The sequence below is a fragment of the Hemicordylus capensis genome, chromosome 9 (genome assembly GCF_027244095.1).
Source record: "Hemicordylus capensis ecotype Gifberg chromosome 9, rHemCap1.1.pri, whole genome shotgun sequence".
NCBI lineage: Eukaryota > Metazoa > Chordata > Lepidosauria > Squamata > Cordylidae > Hemicordylus > Hemicordylus capensis.
Genome location: NC_069665.1, coordinates 6,947,870 through 6,969,790, shown reverse-complemented (window position 1 = coordinate 6,969,790; position 21,921 = coordinate 6,947,870). Strand labels below are relative to the sequence as shown.

Sequence of the window (21,921 nt, the reverse complement as noted above, 5' to 3'; positions counted from 1 at the left end):
CATATTAGATTTCTGAAATGGAAAGGGGGGGCGGCGGTTGGGGGGCAAGCATGCCCCCCTGCCCCGCGCACCAGCAAGAATGCCCTTTTCTGCCAGAAAGAGTACCGGAGCCAGGAGGATTTGTTTCTTGAGAATTCTCCTCCCCCCGCACACACACAAACACATACACACCCTCTGCCGCCCCCGGTTTCCCATCCTTGGGGAGCGCGGGGGCTGCTGCCTGCCTGTGCCTGCACGCCCCCCACCCCCGGGAGAGCGCGCGCCAGCAGCCGCCGCCGCCGCCAGGGTGGGGCTGGGCGCCGGAGGAGCGGCTGCCAACGGGGTGATGATGAAGCCAGTGTGGGAGGGAATAGCCCCGGCTCGAGCATGAAGGCGCCCGTAAAAGATGTGTGAGCAGGCAGCGCGCTACTGCCGGGAGAGCGTCCACAAGCTGCTCCGCAAGCCGCCGCAGCCGCAGCTCGGGGCCCGGGGGCTGGACGGGCTGCTCCGCTGGATCGTCACCAAGATGAGCGACAACAAGAGCCTGCTGCCCGAGCGGGAGCTGCTGCCCGAGGAGGAGGCGGCGGCGGAGCGGGGCTTCCTCGTCCCCGAGCAGCGGAAGGGCGCCTCGGTGATCCTGGATGTGAGTGGCGCGCGGCGGGGCCGGGCAGGGGCGCGGGGCGCGGCGGCGGCGGGGCCAGCACTCCGTGGCGGCGGGGCAGCCCTTCTTCTCCCCAAGGGGGGCGGCTGCCGCTGCCGCTGCCCGAAGAGCCTTCCTCTCCCCCCCCCCGCCACTAGCCGGCTCTTCTGCGCCCCGTTGCCAGGCGACTGCTGGAGCGGCCCCCTTGGCGATCCCCCCCCACCGCGCGCCGCTAACCCCCTCCAGAAGAACTAGCGGCCGGATGGCGGCTCTGGCGCTGCCGGTGGAGCCTCCAGGCGCGGAGGCAGTCTACCTCTGAGAAGCCCGCCGAGGCGGACGAGCCGCAAGAGAGGGCTGTCTGTCTTCTTGCCTGGGCTCGGGAGCTTCCCAGAGGCAGCCGGGCTGGCCCCGGTGGGTGGGGGCGAGGACGCAGGGGCAGAGGAAGCCGCCTCGGGTCGGGTCTGATCCTGGAGGGCTGCCCGTGCTTGGTGACAGACAGGTCCAGGCAAAGGAGGAAAGCTGTGCTTTTCTCTGGTCTTCTTTGGCTCTATTTGGGCAGGAACACTCGACTTCTAGTCCATTCGTCTTTATTTTGGACCAAAAAAGACTTAATTTGTGCCTGAGCTTAGCTTGCTCTTAGAGCCAATCCTGCAGTGCTTCTGAGCTTGTGCAGAGTGCCTTTCCTACACCACTGATTGTCTACAGGATTAGGGAAGGAAAGGTTACCTATTCCCCCCGCGATTAGCGGCTGCCGGAAAGGCAGAAACTTAGCGGCTTGCTTTCAACTCCTGCAGCATGCAAAAGAAGCTTTGCTCCCGGCGCTTCTGCCTCTGTTAAAACCACAGGCGCTCTGCCAGAGAGAAGAGTTGGCAACCCTAGACTTTCTCCCTAGATGGTCAGAGGTGGGAGCCCAACAGTGGCCCATTAAGCGATCAGGAACTGGTCTCCGTGTGCTGGTATGTTTTACTCGGGAAAAGAACCTCTACGAGAAGCAGCAGCCGCCGCAGAAGGCAGGCAGCATCGCCCATTCGGGTCCCTGGGCAGAGGGAACGCTTCGTGCTCATAGACAGGGCAGGCTGGCATCCAAGTGTGGATGGAGCAACTTCAGACAGAGCAAGCTCAGAGCACAGATGACAAGGATCAGCAAACTGGCGGGAGTGATGGGAACAGCCCCAAAAGTCATCACAACGATTAACTAAATTGAAAGCCAGTTTATTTGGACCCGCAGATTCTAAAACAACAACAAACACTTGGTTTGAAATTCAAAGCTCCGTTAAAAAGCTAAAAATCATGAATCTCATCAAATTATACAAGAAGTTAGATTATTTTTTAAAAAAACAAAACACCTAATTAATCCCAATATAAAACTGAATTGACTACATCTTGGTCCCTCTCGATATCTCTGGCCCTTGCTACAAGAAATTGTTTTTTCAGCCATTGTTGTGTTTAGAATTAACAATTATGTACATATATTATGGGGGGAGAGTGAGTGTGTGTGAAATCCCTGGGCATGGACAGAACGCAGAAGAAATAAAACGGGCTCTAAAACCTTTACAGAAAAATTAATTGGAATGTTTGTAGCACTTTAGAATGTTCAAAATAATCACACATCTCAGTGATCCTGACCCCCCCCCCCCCCCGCCACCAGCTATAGAGTAGTTCAATGCAGTTCTCCCCGTTCTGCAGAGTTGAATGAGTGGTTTGATGAGCTGGGGAAATGTCTTAAGTTCTTTTGGTGTGAATCAGCATTGTAGGGAATTTGGAAGAATAAGATTTGTTGTGTGGTTATTATTCCTCTGCTCATCTCCACTTTCCTTGGTGGATCCATTTATTCTGTGCGCCTTCCACAGAATTGTGCTTCAGTGCAACTTTTGGGGGGGAACCAACTCCAAAGACTCGATTTGTGGTTTGCAATGCAATGCTCATCTAATAATGCGATGATATACCTTTCAGGAGGGCTTTTCTTTAAATTTGGATGGGGATCTGGAGACAGAAGATGTAGTATCTTGCTTATATGCCTATGCAGTGTTACTGGTGGAATCTCTCTGTGACACTAAAGTGGACATCCTTTCAAATTCAGCCTTTAGCAGATGGGTAATCCCATTTGGTGCTTGGCAGACGATGATCTTGTTATTTAAGTTGAACAGCAAGCAGGGCAGATGGGTTGGTAACAGTTAAATAACAGCTGATGCTGCTGGTTCCACTTTGTACTCAGCAAAGAGAACGAAGTTCAGGAAGTATTCTTTACAGTTCTGAAACAGAACTTTGTCATCTTTCCCATTCACTCCCCAGAATCCCTCTTTCCTTCCCACTAGAGTTGATGCATTACACTCCACAGCATTCAGTCTTGAAAGTTGGTTACATCCTGCTAATTGAGCAAAGAGGCACCCTTTAAAGTAGTGATTACGAATCACTTATGTTAAGCAGGGGGAGAGCAACTGGCCCTCTCCAACCCCAACACAGCATCCCTCCAGTGGCTGTTGCTGGTGATTGATTGATTAAGTGCCATAAAGTCAGTGCCGACTCTTAGCGACCACATAGATAGATTCTCTCCAGGATGATCTGTCTTCAACTTGGCCTTTGAGGTCTCTCAGTGGTGCATTCATTGCTGTCGCAATCGAGTCCAGAGCTGCTGATATTTACCTTTTTTAAAATAAAAAAAGTTTGTGAGCCAGTTGGGGACAGGGAACCATCTTATTTTTTTTGCCACCCCCCCCCCGTAAACCACTTGGAGGAGAACTTTTGTTGAAAAGAGGTATACAAACACTTTTAGTTATAGTTGGTTGATGAAATGAAAAACCAACATTCAGCGGTGTGCACAAGAACTTGTACCTGTTGGTCTCTAGAAATGACGATCAGTGTCATTATGCTGTCAAACTGGTTATCCATTAATGGGACTCATTCGATCTCCCCTCCACAGCACACTATATGGATCAGATACAAGGATGGATCCATATTTTATTACAGGATGTAGCCTGCAAAACCTTTAGTAATTCAGCACTGGGTCTTTTTATCCAGGTGGGTTTGGTCTTTTTTATCTAGCTAATCCAGCACCTGTTTCAAATAAAGACAGCAACTTTTAAATCAAGATGCTATGGAAAATGTTCTGAATAAATCAAATTCCCTGCATTTGCCGAGTGGTGCTTGTGACGCATAAATCCTCTTTACTGGCTTGTTGGGCTCCGACCCGAATGACCACTTCCAAACTGTGTGCCACTATAGGGAGACTTGAGAGAGCCACCAGGGCATGGTAGAAACTGAATTAATTATATATTTGGAGGCTCCTGTGAGGCTTGCAGATCTTGATCACGATCTGACCATACTCAGTCTGAAGATGCACCAGGGCACTTTCCAGATTTAACCCCACCACAGTGTCACTACGGATCTGCTAAGTGTGCTTTCGTGCTCCTTGTGTTGTGACACCGCAGTCCCTGTGCTGACAGCAGGGTGCCGTTCACATTTCTGATGCCTTCTTTTGGGTTTTATCTTTGTGTTATAGTGCTACAATGTTGCAAGTCTGTTGCAGAAAAATAGCTGTATTTTCCCGTCGTAGGAGTTTGAGATTCTGGGGGTCGTTTTCAATACGATCCGGCCAAGCCGAATCATTTTACTGCTGTTTGAGGGTGCAATCTGGAAAGCGCCCAGGATGAATTACCTGCCCTTTGAGGAGGCTGCCCTCGGCATCTCTGGGTGCTGCTCCGTATCACTGTGCTCATGCCTCCCTGCAGTCTTTTAAGTTGTAGAGGTGTGCTTCCAACTTTTAACTTTAAAAAGATGTATTTCAAGCATTCAGAAGTTTGGGGAACACACGGAATCTGTGTCTAGAATCTCTTTCTTTGGAGAGAGTTTTACACAATTGTTTTAGAGGAAGTAATGATGATTTTAAAAAATGAGACATTGAATTGATAGTTAATGTAGTGAGTGTATATTTAGCTTCCTTAGGTTTGGCTCCTTAACAGCAGAATGCAATATCTGCCTGCTATTGTGTGAATCATGGTGGATTAATTAACACAGGCATCCATCAACCAAGCCCTCCTATAGCTGCACCACATCAACGGCACTACATTGTTGGTCTAATGAGACACAAATGCATATCTTCTCCAGTTACTTGGAATGAGAAACGTCTGGTGGGAAATGGACACATTTGGCCCTAGAAGATCACGGGGAAGCGGACTGATCCTTAATTGGATCGGAAAGATCTTACAAACTGCGCAGTTTATCTTCCACCTTTGTTAGGCATGGAAGTCAAGGCAGGGTCTGGAGCGGTCCTGTATCCAGGCATTGACCCGTCCTAGATCTGCTTAGCTTTTCAGCTACTGTTGATGTTGCCGTTGCTGCTATAATGTGTTGTTTGTTAATGGCCTTATAAGTGGCTCCAAATGAGAGCTGAGTAAACATTATTACGCGCATTTACTTATTTGTCTGGCAGGACGTGGTTTCCTAGTCTAGAAGGACTTGGAAACTGTAGTAAAAGCAAATGTCGTCCATGGGCCAGCTGAGATGACCAGTACCATCTAGAGGGACAAATGCTTGTCATGATTTTTGACAAGTACTACACCTCTACAGATGTGGTGGCGTCCAGCTTTCAGGGTGTTATTGTGCTGTTCTTGTCCTGACCATCGGGCCTCCAGCAGGTAAATTTTCAAGGGTGTTCTAAAAGCTTTTTAAAGTTTCAAGAACACAAAAATTTGTATAAAAGTTGTCAAAGGCATGGAAGTGAAAATTGTCAGGAATGACCTCCAAAGATTACTCCATGGAGAAACTACACTGATTTGTTCATTGCTGCCCTAACACGCGCACGCATGCACACACACACACACACACACACGCACGCAAAGATGACTGCAATTTTATCCTAATGCTTTGCAGGGTAGGGATAAAGGAGAGGTGATAAAAGAGAGAAAGCTATAAGTGCCACAAATGCCATCACATGTTTGCCATCAATAAGGGGATAGACGTTTGCAAAAGTCCTCTTGAGTTGAGCGTTTGTCGCCTGAGATGGTCCTGGTGGTGGGCAAAATTTGTGGGCCTAGCTAATGGTCCTTGCTATGGAAGATGCTGAGTTTCTTCTCAGGCATGCTGCTTCACATAGCAGTAGAAGAGGGCTGCCTTCATCCTATCATGCTGGTTTCCTGGGCAGGGCAGCAGGACTGGCTCCGAGGAAGCCCTCAGCCCTCCTTGGGATCACAAGGCCTGACATGCCAGCTGTCTGGGTAGAGGGAATTTTTGTGTGTTGTGTTTAATTAGGTGAAGCTGCATCTGCAGTTTCAAGGGGGTGCAGCTCATCACAGGGTGCCTTATGGTTTATTGGAGAGATGAGTGCCTCTTCCCGGTGGGGTGTGCTCCTTCGAGAATGACAGCTCTGAGGGAGTGCACAGGGTGTGTGCACGGAACCAGCACAGGCGGTTTGGTTTGACTTCAAACCAAACCCGAACTGCACCGCACCCAGACCGTGAGCCGGTTCGTTGGAATCGACGGCAGTTCAATTTGAGCTGTCGAGCTGGGGCAAAGTGGTTCGATTGCCTTGCTTGTAAAGGGGAGTCTGGTAAGGATCTAAAATTAGCGTAGTAGCGCCCAGATGTTCTCTGGCAGTGCTTAACTTGTTCATTACTAGACTGAAGTTGAAGATAGTAATTGCAAGAGCAGATACTTGGGGATAGAAAGCAACACACACACACATACACACACACACACACACAACTTCTAACCACAAGTCTTACCAAAACACTTTCTCCTAAGTTTAAGTTTCTGAAGCCATAAGCCTTGACTTCCTTCCCTTGGACCTCACCAGGACCTAGGTGGGACCAATCCCTGAAATCTTTGACCCTCACAGATTTGCAGAACTCACCCTGTGAGCATCTGGCAAGACCCCATTGTTCCTCTCTCCCCTGGGCACCCTTCTTCCCAGAAGCCCCTCTGGAGCCCTCTCGTCCTGCCCACCTGGTTAACCGATTGGGTCATGACCTAGGGCCTCCAGTATGTCAATCAAAGTCAACTGCTTTTTTACTGTTAACTCTTTCAGTGCTTGCAGGCTGCCCACTACAAACCACCCACCTCAAATGTGAATTATCCTGTCTCCAGGGGGCTCGTGGCCTAAAAAACACCCCATTAGTTTGGGAAATAAAAGAGGCCAAATGAAATCATAAGGGCATTGTAATGACATTATAAAAACGGGGCAATAAATGAGTTTCCCCCCTAGAGGGCAGAAGGTGGTTTGAAGCAGAAGGTGGTCACTGCTTAGGATATAGCCATCCCACCTCACCTTTGCCCCAGTAAACAGTATCCACTGGTTTTGTATGAAAGACTTATAAAACTAGGTGGCAGCAGTGTGACTGCAGAACTTAGGAGTTAAAGCGACTTCCCTTCCTGCTGTGGTCCCAATCCAGCATGGGGCCCCCCACTGTCCTGAGCCTGATTGCCTCCCACCTCCACCAGGACTTGCTATATCACTTAGAACAGGGACAGTTGGTTTTGTGGTAGCAAGCATGAATCGCCCCCTTTGCTAAACAGGGCCTGCCCTGGTTTTCATTTGGATGAGAGTCTACATGTGAGTGTTGTAAGGTATTCCTCTTAGGGGATGGGGCTGTAGCTCAGTGACAGCGCAGCTGGTTGGCACGCAGAAGGTCCCAGCCAGGTTCAGTTTCTGGCAGCATCTCCAGGTAGGGCTGGGAGAGACTCCTGCCTGAATCCTTGGAGAGCTGCTGCCAGTCAGTGTAGACAATACTGAGCTAGATGGGCCAATGGCCTGACTCAGTAGAAGGCAGCTTCCTAGGTTCCTAGAAAAACAAGCACACCAGGGCCAAACTGTATTTAGCATACCGTGAAGCGTGGCCTTAATTCTCTTGCTCACAGAACATTTTTGCCAGTGACTCTAAGAAGAGATGTTTAATCTGAGCCATCGCTTGGGAGTATTGTTAATTCAACAACGAAAGCCGAGGAGGGCTGGCTGCAAACCTAATGTACATCCTTCCAAACTATCATTCATATGGGCACGGGAAATGCTGCCTCGACATTGCAAAAAAGCCATTGTTGGAGTTGCCTGAATGGTGGAGATCTACAAAAGAGGACAGTAATATGAGAGAACTGGGAGATATCGTGATTGCTTTGTGCTGTATCTTATAAACTGAGCCACATATTGTTCTGTGTCTCTTGGTGCTTCTCCTATCCGGATGTGACTTCTGTACATAACATATTCCTTTCCTAGTTTTGTAGACTCCTGATTACTGAAGTGATGACCTAATTCTGCTTACAGGCTTGCCACGGTCAACCCTTCCTTCCCAATCTTAAAATGCAGCTCATGGGTGTGATTGGGCTTCTTTAATGCTGATCAGCCCCTCAAATAAGCAGCAATGCCAAATTCTGGAGCTGCTGCTTCATCCCTGGTGCCTGCTAGCAGCCCTCATTAATAAAGCAATTGTTATGTAATGGTCTATTGATTCAGCCTTCTGACTTGATTCCTCCCTTCTAGTTTGTTTCTCTGTTAAGTCTTGTGGAAGTTATGATTTCCCCCCTCAGATGATCTACTAATTTGTCTGGGAGTTCTATATTTTTGGCTCTTGTCCATCGATTGCATTATTGTAGAAGCTGTACATGATTTTATTCTACATTTACAATTTGTTTATTAGATAATTGATTATAAGGATACTTTGCTCTCAGGACTATTAATAGCATTGCTGGGGTATGGATTGGGAGAGGAGGCATATTGTAGGGATGCTCATGTTTGGGTCCCCAGATGATGCTGGATTACAGCTCCCATCATCCCCATCACAATGCATGTGGCAGGGGATGATGGGAGCTGTAGTCCAACATCATCTAGGGACCGAAGCTTGAGAACCTCTGCTTCTAAGTATCTTGTACATTGATGGTGTATGAATGGGAGTAGGATATGAAAATCAACGTAACACGGATATGAAAATTTAATATTTGAGAGGAACTTCCCCCAGATATGCAGGGCCTTTTTGATATTGTCGTCCTACAGCATCCTTTAGCTCAGTGGAAGAGCACCCGCTTTGCATGCGGAAGGTCCCAGGTTCCATTCCTGGCAGCATCTCCAGGTAGGGTTGGGCTGGGGGAGACTCCTACCTGAACCCTTGGAAAGCTGCTGCCAGTCAGTGTAGACAATACTCAGCTAGACCCAAGATGTCAACTTTCTGTGTTCCTTCTTCCAAATGGCCATGGAATGCATTGGGATAGTTTTAATGAAAGGTAGTATATAAATTTAACAATAAAGAAATTGATTTTCCAAATGGCCATTCAGAAATTCCATGCATTTTGATGGCCCTTTGGAAGCAACCAGGGCTTTTATTTTTTTATTTAACATACTTTTTATTTATTTTCAGTGAGTGTTCCCTGCCATTCATTTTAGTACACTCCCTAGAGCAGCTGCTTTGCATGCAGAAGGTTCCAGGTTCGATCCCTGGCTGGGAGAGACTCCTGCCTGGAACCTCGGAGAAGCTGCTTGTTTTATAGCTGCTTCCCTGATACACACAAGGAAATCGTATGTAGTTAATCTACATACGATAAAATCTAAAAGTTTATTCAGCAACAACTCCATTTTCTCCTTCTCCTCCCTTTCCCTTCCCAACTCCTCTCCCACACTCTTTACAGGATGTTCCCCTGGGATGGGGCAAATGTCCAATCAAACTGCCAAAGATTGCTGAATGGAATACAACGCAGCTGCCAGTCAGTGTAGACAATCCTGGGCTAGATGGACCAATGGCCTGACCCAGGATAAGCAGCTTCCTATATTCCTGTATCTTAAACTGGGCAATCCCACTAAAATTGGCTAAGTTTGAGTGGCATTGAGGAGCAAACCATTGATCCCTGGCGTCCTTGCTTTGGCTAAGTTGAGCAGACTTGCTTCCAAGTTTGGAATGCCATGAGCCACATAACTGCACCTCCTCCGAGAGCCCGCAACCAAGTTTTCCCTCTGCAGAAACTGCAGCTAAAGGAGAACTGTCAAGTCCCTTCCTCCTTTGCAGTGTAACTTGTTTATCATTCCTCTGAAAGCAGTCGGCTCCCAGCAGAACCCTGCTGCTCTGAAGCACATAGCCGTGAGTCGGGTCAGTATTAACAGTCCTTGAAACTGTTGACACCAGCCAACACTGGCAGAAGCCTAAATCCAGCTAACTGGAGTGCTGGTTTTATCCAGATATGCTCCCTCCCCTGAGACTTCCAAATGAACGGGTCTGCGCTAGGCTTTGCCTCTTGTTTTTCTGCTTTCTCTTCCCATCAGAATAGCTACTTTCGCAACAGATATTGGCAATCTAACACTATCTTCACTCTTATTTTAATCCCTGCAGCAACCCAGAGCCCTGATTGCCCAAATTGAATGCAGTAGCATTTACTGATAGATTCTAGGGAAAGGATTTCACACTAGGGCACGCTACGGAACCCTTTTCTTGAAGAGTGTTACGTGGGGTCAGCAACAGAGGCATTCCAGAAGACTGAAAAGGTTTTCTCCCTGGTTATTCAGTGCCATAATTGTTAACATCAGATTTGTGTCCATGTATTTGTCTGTGTGTCATGAATGCTAGCAGGCCTAGTGTCCTCACACCACAAAAGGCAGGAGGCAAGTTTTCTTGGAAATTAAGGGCCACAAGTTTCTTAAGCCAAAGCCAATCACCACTGCAGTGGGAATGGGCTCTCCCCCTTCCTACAGTGCAGGCATTTCTTCTTCTTCCTCCTCCTCCTCTTCCTCCTCCTCCTATTCCTATTCTTATTCTTATCTCTTGTTTACACAGTCAGACAGGTGTTATTGACTGGTTTGTTTTATCCAGACATCGAGTCCTTCCCAAGGACCTGGGATGGCTGAATTTTATTGTCAATGGTTATAGATATTGTCGCAGAATATAGGCTGTTCCCAGTAAAGCTGCTTTTTGTAATTGGCTGATGGTGATTTATGTGGCCCCTATGGTGTTGAGGTGCTCTTCAAGGTCTTTTGGGACTGCACCCAGGGCGCCAATGACCACTGGGATTATTTGGGTCTTTTTCTGCCACAGCCTTTCCATTTCAATTTGTAGATCTTTGTATTTGGTGATTTTTTCTATTTTTTTCCCTTCTATTCTGCTATCCCCTGGTATTGCTATGTCAATTATTTTGACTTGTTTTTCTTTCTTCTCGACTACAGTTATGTCTGGTGTATTGTGTGGCAGATGTTTGTCTGTTTGTAGTCGGAAGTCCCATAATATTTTTACATCTTCATTTTCTTCAACTTTTTCAATTTTATGGTCCCACCAGTTTTTGGCTACAGGTAGCTTGTATTTTTTGCAGATGTTCCAGTGTATCATCACTGCTACCTTGTCATGCCTTTGTTTGTAGTCAGTCTGTGCGATCTTTTTACAACAGCTGATTATTATTATTATTGTTGTTGTTGTTGTTGTTAATTATTAATTCTGAGCCAAAAGCTGAACTCTTGTCTTGGCCTACAATGCAGGCATTTCTTCTTCTTCTTCTTCTTCTTCTTCTTCTTCTTCTTATTATTATTATTATTATTATTATTATTATTATTATTATTGCTTCTGAGCCAAAAGCTGAACTCTTGTCACGCAATTACACCCCAGCTTGAAGCAGCCTCATGGCCCTAAGACTGAGCGTGGATCTTCTTAATTGATCCCTTAAAGCCCTTAATGGCTGAGGGCCGAGCTACCATCATGGGCTTGTGACAATCTCTCAACTGCCCAGGTGCACCTCGCAGTTGGCAGAGAACGCTGGCCCGAGCGGATGGGCCCAGCGTCACTCCAGCTGCTGCCGCCGCCAGAGGGAGAAAGGGGAGAGCGGAGTCCTGCTCACCCCCCACAGCTCTCCCTCAGCCATGCAGTGGCTGTAATTGGAAAAATATATATGGAGGTTTGGCGGGGTGGGTGTGAGGTGGCTCCTGGAAGTCCCCCAGACATTTGGAGGCCCCTCCAGATCTTGGAGGCTACGGACCAGGGCCCTAAGGTCCGGGGGTTAGAGCGCCTCTGCTTATCTCTTAGCCTAACCGACTTCACAGGGTTGTTGTGAAGATAAACATATACATGTATACCATTCTGAGTTGCTTGGAGGAGGAGCAGGATGTAAGAGAGTGTGTGTGTGTAAACAAACCCTAGGCTAGATATGCTTATCTGGGAGAACAGAAGACTATGGGAGGCAGACGTAAGAGAATGATAGAATCCCATTGCCTCAGTTCCTTTCGCTGGTACTCGTCTTGCCCATAATGTTTTGGTCAAAGGTGGATCTCATAAATGTTCTACAATATTGTGAAAGCCTGTGATGGCTTCTCATGCCATTGTGGTAAGGCATGGCTTCTTATGCCCTGAAGATAATTATCTCAGAACTGTGGTGCACTCTCTGGTAACCTCTAGGCTTGACTACTGCAATGTGCTCTATGTGGGGCTGCCTTTGTATGTCGTTTATAAACTTCAGTTGGTCCAAGATGCAGCAGCTAGATTGGTCTCTAGGGTTTCTTGGAGAGACTTTATTATGTCTGTCTTAAAACAATTGCATTGGCTGCCAATAGGTTTCTGGGCAAAATGCAAAGTGCTGGTAATTAGCCCTAAATGGTCTAGGATCAGGTTATCTGAGCGCCTTCTTCTGCATGATCCTCACCGCACATTAAGGTCATCCAGAGAGATCCAACGCCGGAGGCCACCAGCCCATCTGTCAGTGACTCGGGAACGGGCCTTCTCTGTAATCATTCCTGGGCTGTGGAATGCGCCCCTATAGACATTCGTCGTTTAACATCTTTACCAGCCTTGAAAAGAGCCCTTAAGACACTTTTTTTTAAGTCAGGCTTTTAGTAATCTTTGAGTGTTTTAAATTATTTTAAGTTTGTCTTTTGTTTTTGTTTTGTTTTTGTGAACCGCCTAGAGCTTTTGGAGTCAGGCGGTAAGTAAATCAAATGAATGAATTTGGGAAGCCAGAATTAATTAACTGATTGATTAATTAAACTTATATACCGCCCAAACTTTCATCTCTGGGCGGTTAACAGTGACATAAAAACAATTAAAACAAATATAAACAGTTAAAACAGTTTAACCATTTAAAAACAGCATAAAATTAAAACCTACACATTTAAAAAGCTGAAAAAGCTTGGGTGAAGAGATGGGTCTTCAAATGTTTTTTTAAAAATAGTTAGAGATGGGGAGGATCGTATCTCAGCAGGGAGCGCATTCCACAATCTCGGGGCAGCGGCTGAGAAGGCTCACTCACACGTCTCCGTGTGGCCACCAGATGAGCTGGAGACAGACCTCCTCAAGTGCCCTCGGTGGGCGGTGGGGCACATAATGAAGACGGCATTCTCTTAAATGGATAGGTGCAGTTGTGCAGCTTCCACCAGACTGTCACCTGGCCAGGACTGAGGGCAGCGATTGGGTGGGAAGAATCTGTAGTTGGCTCCATTCACTTGATCTTGGCTTCCAAATATTAATGTCATGATGTGCGAAGGAACCAAGAGGAAGTAGTTCCAAAGCTGCCGTGCCATGAAGAATTTAGGCATGTTCCATGTGCATTGTTCCCTCAAGTTCCTGTGGGATACGTGACTGAAATTTTTGCTGCTGCAAACACTATAAATTATGCAGGCAAGACTGAAAAAGAAAGGACATGTATTTGAATGGTTAAACTCTTACAGTGTTCATATATAAAATGGCCCCTGTCCTGGATTTCTGTTTGTCACTTCTTGTTCCTGAGAACGGCATTCAAATGCAACCGCTTAATACCTTGATTCCGACTTTGAGTCAGTATAATTACAGTGCCCTTTGAGCATTTATGGGTATTTTGTCAGGATGGCCAGTTAATTGAGGGGTACTATGTGGGTCAGTGCTATTTCACAATCTTCTTTGCAATAGAGTGACTAGATGCAAATGAGGGAGGTCACGGCTCCTACGCTCTAAAGCCCATCATCTTTCCATCAACAAGGCACTTCATGTTTTCCCAGTCCTCGGATCAAAGAAGGCCTTTTGAATGAGAAATTGAATTATACCATCAGAGTCAATTTTTGGAGTCAATTTTGCACAAAGACCCTGAAAACATGGCTTTGAGCCAACCCTTTGAAACCGGGTGCTTCGGAGGGTGGATGTTATATGACATGGTCCTTGTTTATTTCTTTTGAAGCTGGTTTTCACTTGGATTGAAATGTTGGGTGCGTTCGGACATAGCGTGAAACCTTGAGTAGACGAACCTGTGGTTAATCTTTGAATCCAGGGATTGTGCCACAGACTGCGGTTTCACAACTGCAGTTTCACAACCTCTGGCTTCTGGGTAGAGGGACACCTCCCTCTTCCTGGTCTGCTGAGGCTGCATTCTAGCAAGCTCTGTCCTGTGTGCTTCACTGATGTGGGCTCCCAGTTAATAATAGAAGCCAAACTCCAAACCTTCCTCTCTCCACTCTACCATTCCAGGCTTCCAAGGTCCGAGTAGTTTTCCGGTGGGCAGAATTGGGAAGGACTGGGGGTGGCTCCTACGTCCAGGGCCAAACAGGCTGGGCTAGGCCCGGTATTGTGGCATATGTAAATTGGCCACCAGAGGGCATCCCGGGGCAGGGCATCTGCAGATTTCAGTCTAGCAAGCCAGGTGGCTGTGTGGGGCCAAACTAACAAACACACACAGAGATATGTGTTGCAGGGAGACCAGACTGTCAAGGTGGTACTTGGACTCCTGCTTCACAGCAGTCACTGCGGCCAGGAAAGGTGTTGTGGGGTTACCCTTCTGCAGGGCTTGCATGAATCTAGCATCCAGGCTGGGTGTCCAGGCATCCTGGGGCATTAACACTCTGCTGCCCAACCAGACAGCACATGCAACACCTTTGAAAGTGCACATGCAACACTTGCTGAGCAGCCGCACAAGATCAGGTGTGTGTATTCCTTGCACATGTGCTTCCTCCTCCCCTTCCCTGGATGGCAGGTGCCAACACTACTTGGGATTGCCATACAATCCCAAGGTCCTGCATGCCTGGCAATGCACCAAGGTGTTTGTTGCAGGTTGCTCAGCACATCCAATCCAATGGACAGAGACAGAAAGCAGATTTGTGGAGCTACATGTTGTCTCTTTCTTTATGTAACTGGGCCACAGGAAGGTGGCCATGGCCAGGGTTTCCATAGGTTTATGCACAGGGCCGGCACATTAGTATTTCTGCGTAGCGCTGTGGTATAACTCCCTCAACATCCTGGCATTTGTGCCCTTTGTGGGGAAACAACCTAATTTCTCCATTTCTGCTGTTACAGGGGCTTCATGTGTTTGCACACATATCTCTGCAGTCCTGTTTTGCTGGAGAGCTCTCTTGCTGTCTCCATCTTGTCATCCCATCCTTTTTATATGTCTTATGGGGGCCCGTAAGACCCGGGAAACACAGGCTTTCTCCAGTGTGGTTCCTTCCCTTTAAATGGATGAATGCTAGGGATGCAATGGCAGGGGGAGTGCCGAGATGGTAGGGTGGGGCAACACTTCCAAGAGGTGGCCAGTGAGAAGCACTGCTTGCATAGAGCTGGTCCATTTCTGGGCTGCTCTGAGCTGCCCTCTCTATGGTTTTAGGAGGAGCCACAGCACAAAACTCAGGTTATGGCGGCGGCAGAATTTGGACAAAACAATGGCCCTCTGGAACCAGTGTTCCCTCTAACAGGGATTCCCAGATGTTGTTGAGTACAACTCCCAGAATCCCCAAACAAAATCCATTGCAGCTGGGTATTCTGGGAGTTGTAGTCAACAACATCTTGGGATGCCTTTTAGAGGGAACACTGTCTGGAACCTGAGCTTTCAGCAGCGAAACTCACTACAAACGAAAGGTTCAAATTTGGGGTCTTGGGGTCGAAAACCAAACTGCGGTTGGGTGACAAAACCATGGTTTCACACATTCAGATGACCACAAACCTGAACCTCTGGCACGTTTGCTTCTGATTTGGCATTGTCTCCGAATGCAGCCATCGTTTCTGCTCTCTTTCTTTGTTGAGAATCTGAAAGCAAATTGCCCTATTTGTGTCCATGATAGCCATACTCAGAGACATTTCTTATGAATCAAATATTTTCCAGTTCAATCCATTCATGCAGTCTCCCCCCCCCACACACACACACCGCATTGTTACCTTTGAATATTTTGAGTTATGACCTAGAAAATAGAGAATGTTGTTTATCTGGGTGAGTTAAAGCTATTTTTGCTATGTTCTTTTATTCCCTCCTTGGAGGTAGGGAGGGAACCTTTCATGAGTCTTGTGTTTGCTTATTCAGTTTCTTCCTTAATTCCAGTGAATGAATCCAGTTCAGAAAAGTTCCTTTTCTGCGCTATAGAATAATGTGATTTTTTTAAATGAGCAAAACCTATATGAGGTGCTTAATGTAAGCTTTAAACCAGTCAAGTCCTTTAAGATTTTATATTCTGGTATGTCTAATGGCTCAGTGGGGAAATGACTTGATTAGCAAACCAGAGGTTGCCGGTTCGAATCCCTGCTGGTACCTATATCAGGCACTGGCAGCAGCAATATAGGCAGGTGCTGAAAGGCATCATCTCACACTGCGCGGGAGATGGCAATGGTCAACCCCTCCTGTATTCTACCCAAGACAACCACAGGGCTCTGTGGACGCCAGGAGTCAACATGGATTTGATGGCACACTTTACCCTTATGTCAGCTCTATATGCAAAATGTGCATTTGAAGTGTGTGTGTGTGTGTGTGTGTGTGTGTGTGTGTGTGTGTGGTATCTTAATATGTTGTGTAGTTTTTTAGGATCTACCAGTAAAATCTTTTATGTGTATGCATAAATCATAATGTGTGGGAGTCCAACAGTATGATTTCAGTACATGAACAGCTCCCCAGATAGCGGGGAAAACAGCTGGAAGGATTTTGAGTGGTAAAATAGAAAGGTTTATTCATTCCTTCATGTATTCTTCCACCCTGAGTTGCAGTTTCCCAGGGCTGCTGCTGCATTAAAATAAATCTCTTTGGGGAACACGTTACCTGTATTTATGTACAGCATCTCAATTGCCCAGGAGTTGAGATTAGCTCCCTGTCCCAATTGCAACATACATTCCATCCACACCATGCTCCCCCCGCTCACCCCCACTGCAAGTTGACAACTATGGGATCTAGGTCTGTGCCTGTGTGGTCAACATACAAAGCAGGCATAAATACTCTGACCTACTTAAGCTTGCAAATGGAATGGTATAGCCCAACTTCCTTCCATAGAGCTCAGGACAGCAGAGACATAAAGCCACTGTGAAACAGAGCAACTAGTTCAAAAGAAAATGATAAACGGCCCAAAACAAAAAGCAAGCTGTAGAATAGACCAAACACCCTCACCAAAAACCAGGAGTTTTCCAAAGGCAGACAATTGCATCCCAGCAGTGAAATTCTATATCCCAGCAAAGACCAAGGGCCAAACTTAATGTGACATTAGACGTATCATTACCTAGTGCTTTGTTAATATATGGTGTAAAATATTATAATAAAATCGCTATGTGAGGTGCGTGAGTGAACCAGATCAGGACCACTCATGTGATTCTGCGGGTGTAATCCAGTGTAGAATGGCCCCTTTGCTGGGGAAGAGTAATCTCTCCTTGGGAGGGTCACTTTTGGTGGGGAAACATCAGGGCAATGCCACCTTTGCACTGCGGCCATTGCCTGGATCAGCATACCCTGCATGAGTGATTGTGAAGAAGACAACGAGACAAATGCACGTTTTAGTGTCTAGTTTTGCCCAAAGATTGCCGCGCCTCCCTTGGCAGATGGCACCAGAGGCCATGGCCATTGTCTGACTGGGTGACTACATAAGGCAAAAGACCCACAGGCTTGTAGATTGTTCTGCTCTCCACCCACCCCTTTAAGCTTGATGATAGACTGAATACCTTACTGGTATGATGATGCCTTTCAGCATCTTCCTAGATGGCTGCTGCCCGATATAGTACCAGCGGGGATTCGAACCGGCAACCTTCTGCTTGTTAGTCAAGCATTTCCCCGCTGTGCCACGCCTCTAACCATACTTGTAAATCGCCTTATACTTTGTACTGGTCTATGATCATAATCAAGATTGATTGATTGATTGATTGATATTTATGTGGAGTCTGGGGGGTCACTAACAGGGAACAGGAGGTGAAAAATGTCCCTGGGACCATCAGGGAGCCCCCCCCCCGGCCCCCCTCCGGGCTGCTGAGCAACTGCTCCCTCCCTCCCCCCTCTCTGAAGAAGAAGATGGGGAGGGGGCCCATCTTTACCTTTTGTCCTGGGGCCCTTGCTACGCCCCTGTGTCGAGTCAGCACATGTATAGGGTTTCCCCACCCGCACCCCCTTGTACAACTGCAGTTGGTATTTCAAAAACAATTCATACCTGTGGTCATTCATGATCCATTTTAATTCATAATAAAATGTGTGGATAAAGACAGATGGTTTCTGCAGTTCTGCTTACAACAGAAGATGAAAACCTGAAGACAGAGTCTAGTTTGTTTTGCGGCAGATATTCTTGGTGGTGGCAAGTCAAAGGTAGCGGGGTGCGGAAGAGAAAATGGGGTGAAATCCTGCTCCTGCACAGTTCACTGGCAAGGACTTTTCAGCCACCTGTTAATGGGTTAGTGTGAGTGAAGTCGAGAAACATCCGGCCCAGTCAGATGTTCCAATTCCTCATCTAATCTGGGGGTTCTCAACCTTGGCTGAAGCTATTCTGGCTGAGGGTGATGGGTATTGTAGTCGAACGACATCTGGGAATGCAAGGCTGGAAACCCTTGATCTGATAGGAACATTGGAAGCTACCACTGGTCCATCTAACTCAGTATCATCTGATTCTACACTGAATGGCAGCAGTTTTCCAAGGTTTCAAGGCAGGAAACCTTCCCTGTCCTACCTGGAGATGCTTCCAGGAATGAAACCTGGGACCTTTCTCCAGAAATAGGAACCTAGGAAGCTGAGTGATGGCCCCATCCTGTAAATTAGAAACGAATCCTCTGCTCTTCCCAATTCCACCCCTCCATTACTATTCTCCATTACCCCGCAATCCTCCTTTATTAATTAATCCAGTCATTCCTGTGTGTGTGGTTCAATCTGAAAGACACTTGTGCAGGGGTTTCCAACCTGGTGCCCCAAATGTTCTTGGACTACAACACCCATCACCCCCAGGTGCTGTGGCCTACCAGTGCAGCTAGGGAGTTGTAGCGTCACAAAATCTGGAGATGCCTTGTTGAGAGCTCCTGCATTAGGCAGTGGCTTTGAACGCAGTGTTTAAAAAGGTGCTTAGTTTTATGCTTGGGAACCCTTTCTTCCATCCTTCTCTTATTCATTCATGCATGCATTCATTCATTCTATTTCTACACCGCCCTTCCAAAAATGGCTCAGAGAAATAATAAACAAACAGGATGGATCCCTGTCCACAAATGGCTCACAATCCAAAAAGAAACACAAGATAGACACCAGCAAGAGTCACTGGAGGTGCTGTGCTGGGGGTGGATAGGGCCAGTTACTCTCCCCCTGCTAAATCCTATGCTTCTTGCTGGGTGCTGGGGTTGCCAACGCTCCAGGATGGAGCCAGAATCAGCTCTGAACGCAACCCTGGAGGTTTTTATGGCATGATGTGGTGAAAAATACTGGACAAGAATGTCCCCAGGTGGGGAATCTCCAGGAATCGCTTCAGAAGGGGCAGTGTGCATGGACGCACCTCTTCCTTTCTCCTTTGCTCTGATTCCTGGTCAGCTTGTCACTTCCAGACAGGAATTGTGCAGAGAGAGTGTAAGCTGGGCTTGATCTGGCCTTCTCCGTTGGACCTTGCCCATTGCCTTCATTTATGGATTGCCATTGATATCCCGCTCGTTCTTCCCAGGAGTCCAGAGCAGTGTCCATGGTTCTGTTCCTCCCCACAACAACCCTGTGAGTGAGGTAGAATAGGCTGAGAGATAAGTGACTGGTCCAGAGTCTCCTGGTGAGTTCCATGGCTGGAGTGGGATTCGAACTTGGCTCTCCCAGGTCCAAGTCCAACCCCCTCTCTCTTTAGAGGGAACAGATGGAACAGGGAAAGCAGCAGTGCCTCTGAGCCTGAGCAGACTGCCGGACCTTGAATCCTGTCTCTGCCCTTGGAGATTTGAAGTTAAGGCTTCAAGGAGAGAAAAGACTTGGCTTTCAACTACCAGAGCTCGGGGGGGGGGAGGAGGGAGTGGGGCAACGGAGAGCCAAACTGTCCATCTTAACGCTGCCCGAAGGGGGATCCTATAACTCTGATCGTAAAAGGTCAGAGCTGGCTGTCACGGCCTTTCCAGGCTCACTTCCAGGTGCTGATTTCCGCCTTTGAAGCCCTCCAGTAAATGGCTCCTGTATGAACCAAGTTTCAGTCTCCAGGTGAAATCAGGAGGGTGGTGACCGGGGAGAAGTCTTCTCAATGGTATAGGAAAGATGGTTCCCCAATAAGCAAGGGCCTCATCCATTTTTCTTAGAAGAAGGCGAGTTTTTTTAATCGACTTGTTCACAGCGGCTTTTAAAGTTTTGTAATTGTCTATCATGTGATGGCTGCTGTTTTGAATGGTCATTAGCCTGGCCTTTACCTTCACTAGAGATGTAGTGGTTCTTCCCCTATCAGGCACTGTATTTTTTTTACTGTATTTTTAAATTCATGATGTGAATTGTAATGATGTTTTATATTGGTTTTATTGTAACCCACTCTGAGACCTTTGGGTATAGGGCGGGCTAGAAATGCAAACAAGTGGAATAAAAATGAAAATAATAAATAAAGAGCAGCCCCTTGTTGCTGGGCTCCTTCTCTTCTAGGCGTCCCAAGGGGTGGAGTGTGCATGGATTCAGCACTGCAACACCTTCAGGGGGGATGCACGCTCCAGGGAGAGATGCAGACCAACCACTCTGCAGAGAAATGCTAAGGAATCCTCCCCATTGTCTCCTTCCTTGGGACCTTGAAATCAGGAGAGAATTTCACGGATCTCTTAGCAAATCCACCGGTTAGGACACATGCGAGCTGCAAGGAGAGGTTTGTCAGTTAGGCTCCGTTTTAAATGCTTGCATGTTGAATGTTGGTTGTGTGTTTCGTAGTCCTGGAAGTGCCTTTGAACCATGATTCTTTCAAAGTGGGCCAGCTCTTCATGCTTTAACTCAGGGCGTCCTAAACTTGGGAACTTTGGCCATTGTGGCTAGGGGTGATGGGAGCTGTAGTCCCAAGAAAGGTTCTCTCCCTGGCAGCATCTCCAAGACAGGGCTGAGAGAGATTCCTGCCTGCAAGCTGGGAGAAGCCGATGCCAATCTGGGTGTCTGGGTAGACCATACTGAACTAGATGGACCAAGAGTCGGACTCAATCTATGGCAGCTTCCTATCTTCCTATGTAACATCTGGGGACCCAGGTTTCAGATCCCTGTCTAACCCATCCTTTTCGCCCAAGGAAGTCTCACATCCTCATTCTCCCTTCAGCACTGTGGAGAACAAGGAAGGATGAACTGCTGACCGTGCAATGTGCCAATTAGCGGTTGTGCCAATCAGGATTTTCAGTGTTCCCTAAGGAGGCAGCGGGGCAGGGAATACCTCTGGGAGAGTCAGGGTGCACCGGAGAACACTCTATCCCGCCACCACCACCACTGCCATCACCGCCACTGGACACTTCTGCCTCCTGAGCCTCTTCACTTGTTTCCTCTGCCATGACCCGCCCCCGGGACGCCATCCTGTCCGTTCACCTTAAAGATGGAAACATGTGGCTTGATCTATTGTTCTATAGCTAAGATTTTTGTAAACCGCTTTGGAGGTTCACCTGGAACCAGTGTATAAATGCAATAAAATAAAACAGAACGAAATAAAATAAAACCAGTTTGGTGACAAGGCACTTTAAGGAATGCTGCCCCCTCCCCCCATATGAGGCTCCTTGCCCATGACGCTCCTCAGAGGAGACCCTTTGACATGCTCCTTTGCTTTCTGAGATTCGCTTGAGAGGGCCACGTGAGACAGCACCACCTTTTCTGCGACAGCACCCACCATATGGAACTCCCTGCCACAGGATGCAAGCTTAGTTCACTCTGAGCATTAGGTTTGGGAAATGGTGTCTGTTTCCACAGCTGTTGCTGGGGGTAATGTAAGTGTGGTAAGTGTAAGGTAAGTGTGGGCGCCTTCCACCAGATTCCAAACCTCTCCCTCTCCCAGTCTTCCTCTCCACACACCCCACCTCCGCACCAATCTTTCTCAACGTCATCTGCTACGGCCACCATCTATCCACTCAGGGACAGAAGCTCAAAATCATTTGAGGAAACCCAGTAGCTTGGTGAAGTCAGTGTGAGGCTGGAACAAGCAGACAGAGACAGAAATGAGTGGGACCCAAAAGAAAGCACTTGATTGACATCCAATAAGTAGAATAAATGGTTGATGTAGA

General features: G+C 47.4%; 1 protein-coding gene across 1 annotated transcript in view; it reads left to right on the top strand.

Moving 5' to 3' along the window:
* Positions 1 to 268: 268 nt before the first annotated feature.
* The window catches only part of NECAB2 (N-terminal EF-hand calcium binding protein 2), a 215,989-nt gene continuing 194,336 nt past the window's right edge, over positions 269 to 21,921 (top strand). The window contains exon 1 of the mRNA XM_053271119.1: positions 269 to 622. Coding sequence (XP_053127094.1) covers positions 386 to 622 — 237 coding nt within the window. The 5' untranslated portion in view covers positions 269 to 385. The remainder of the gene's footprint in view (positions 623 to 21,921) is intronic.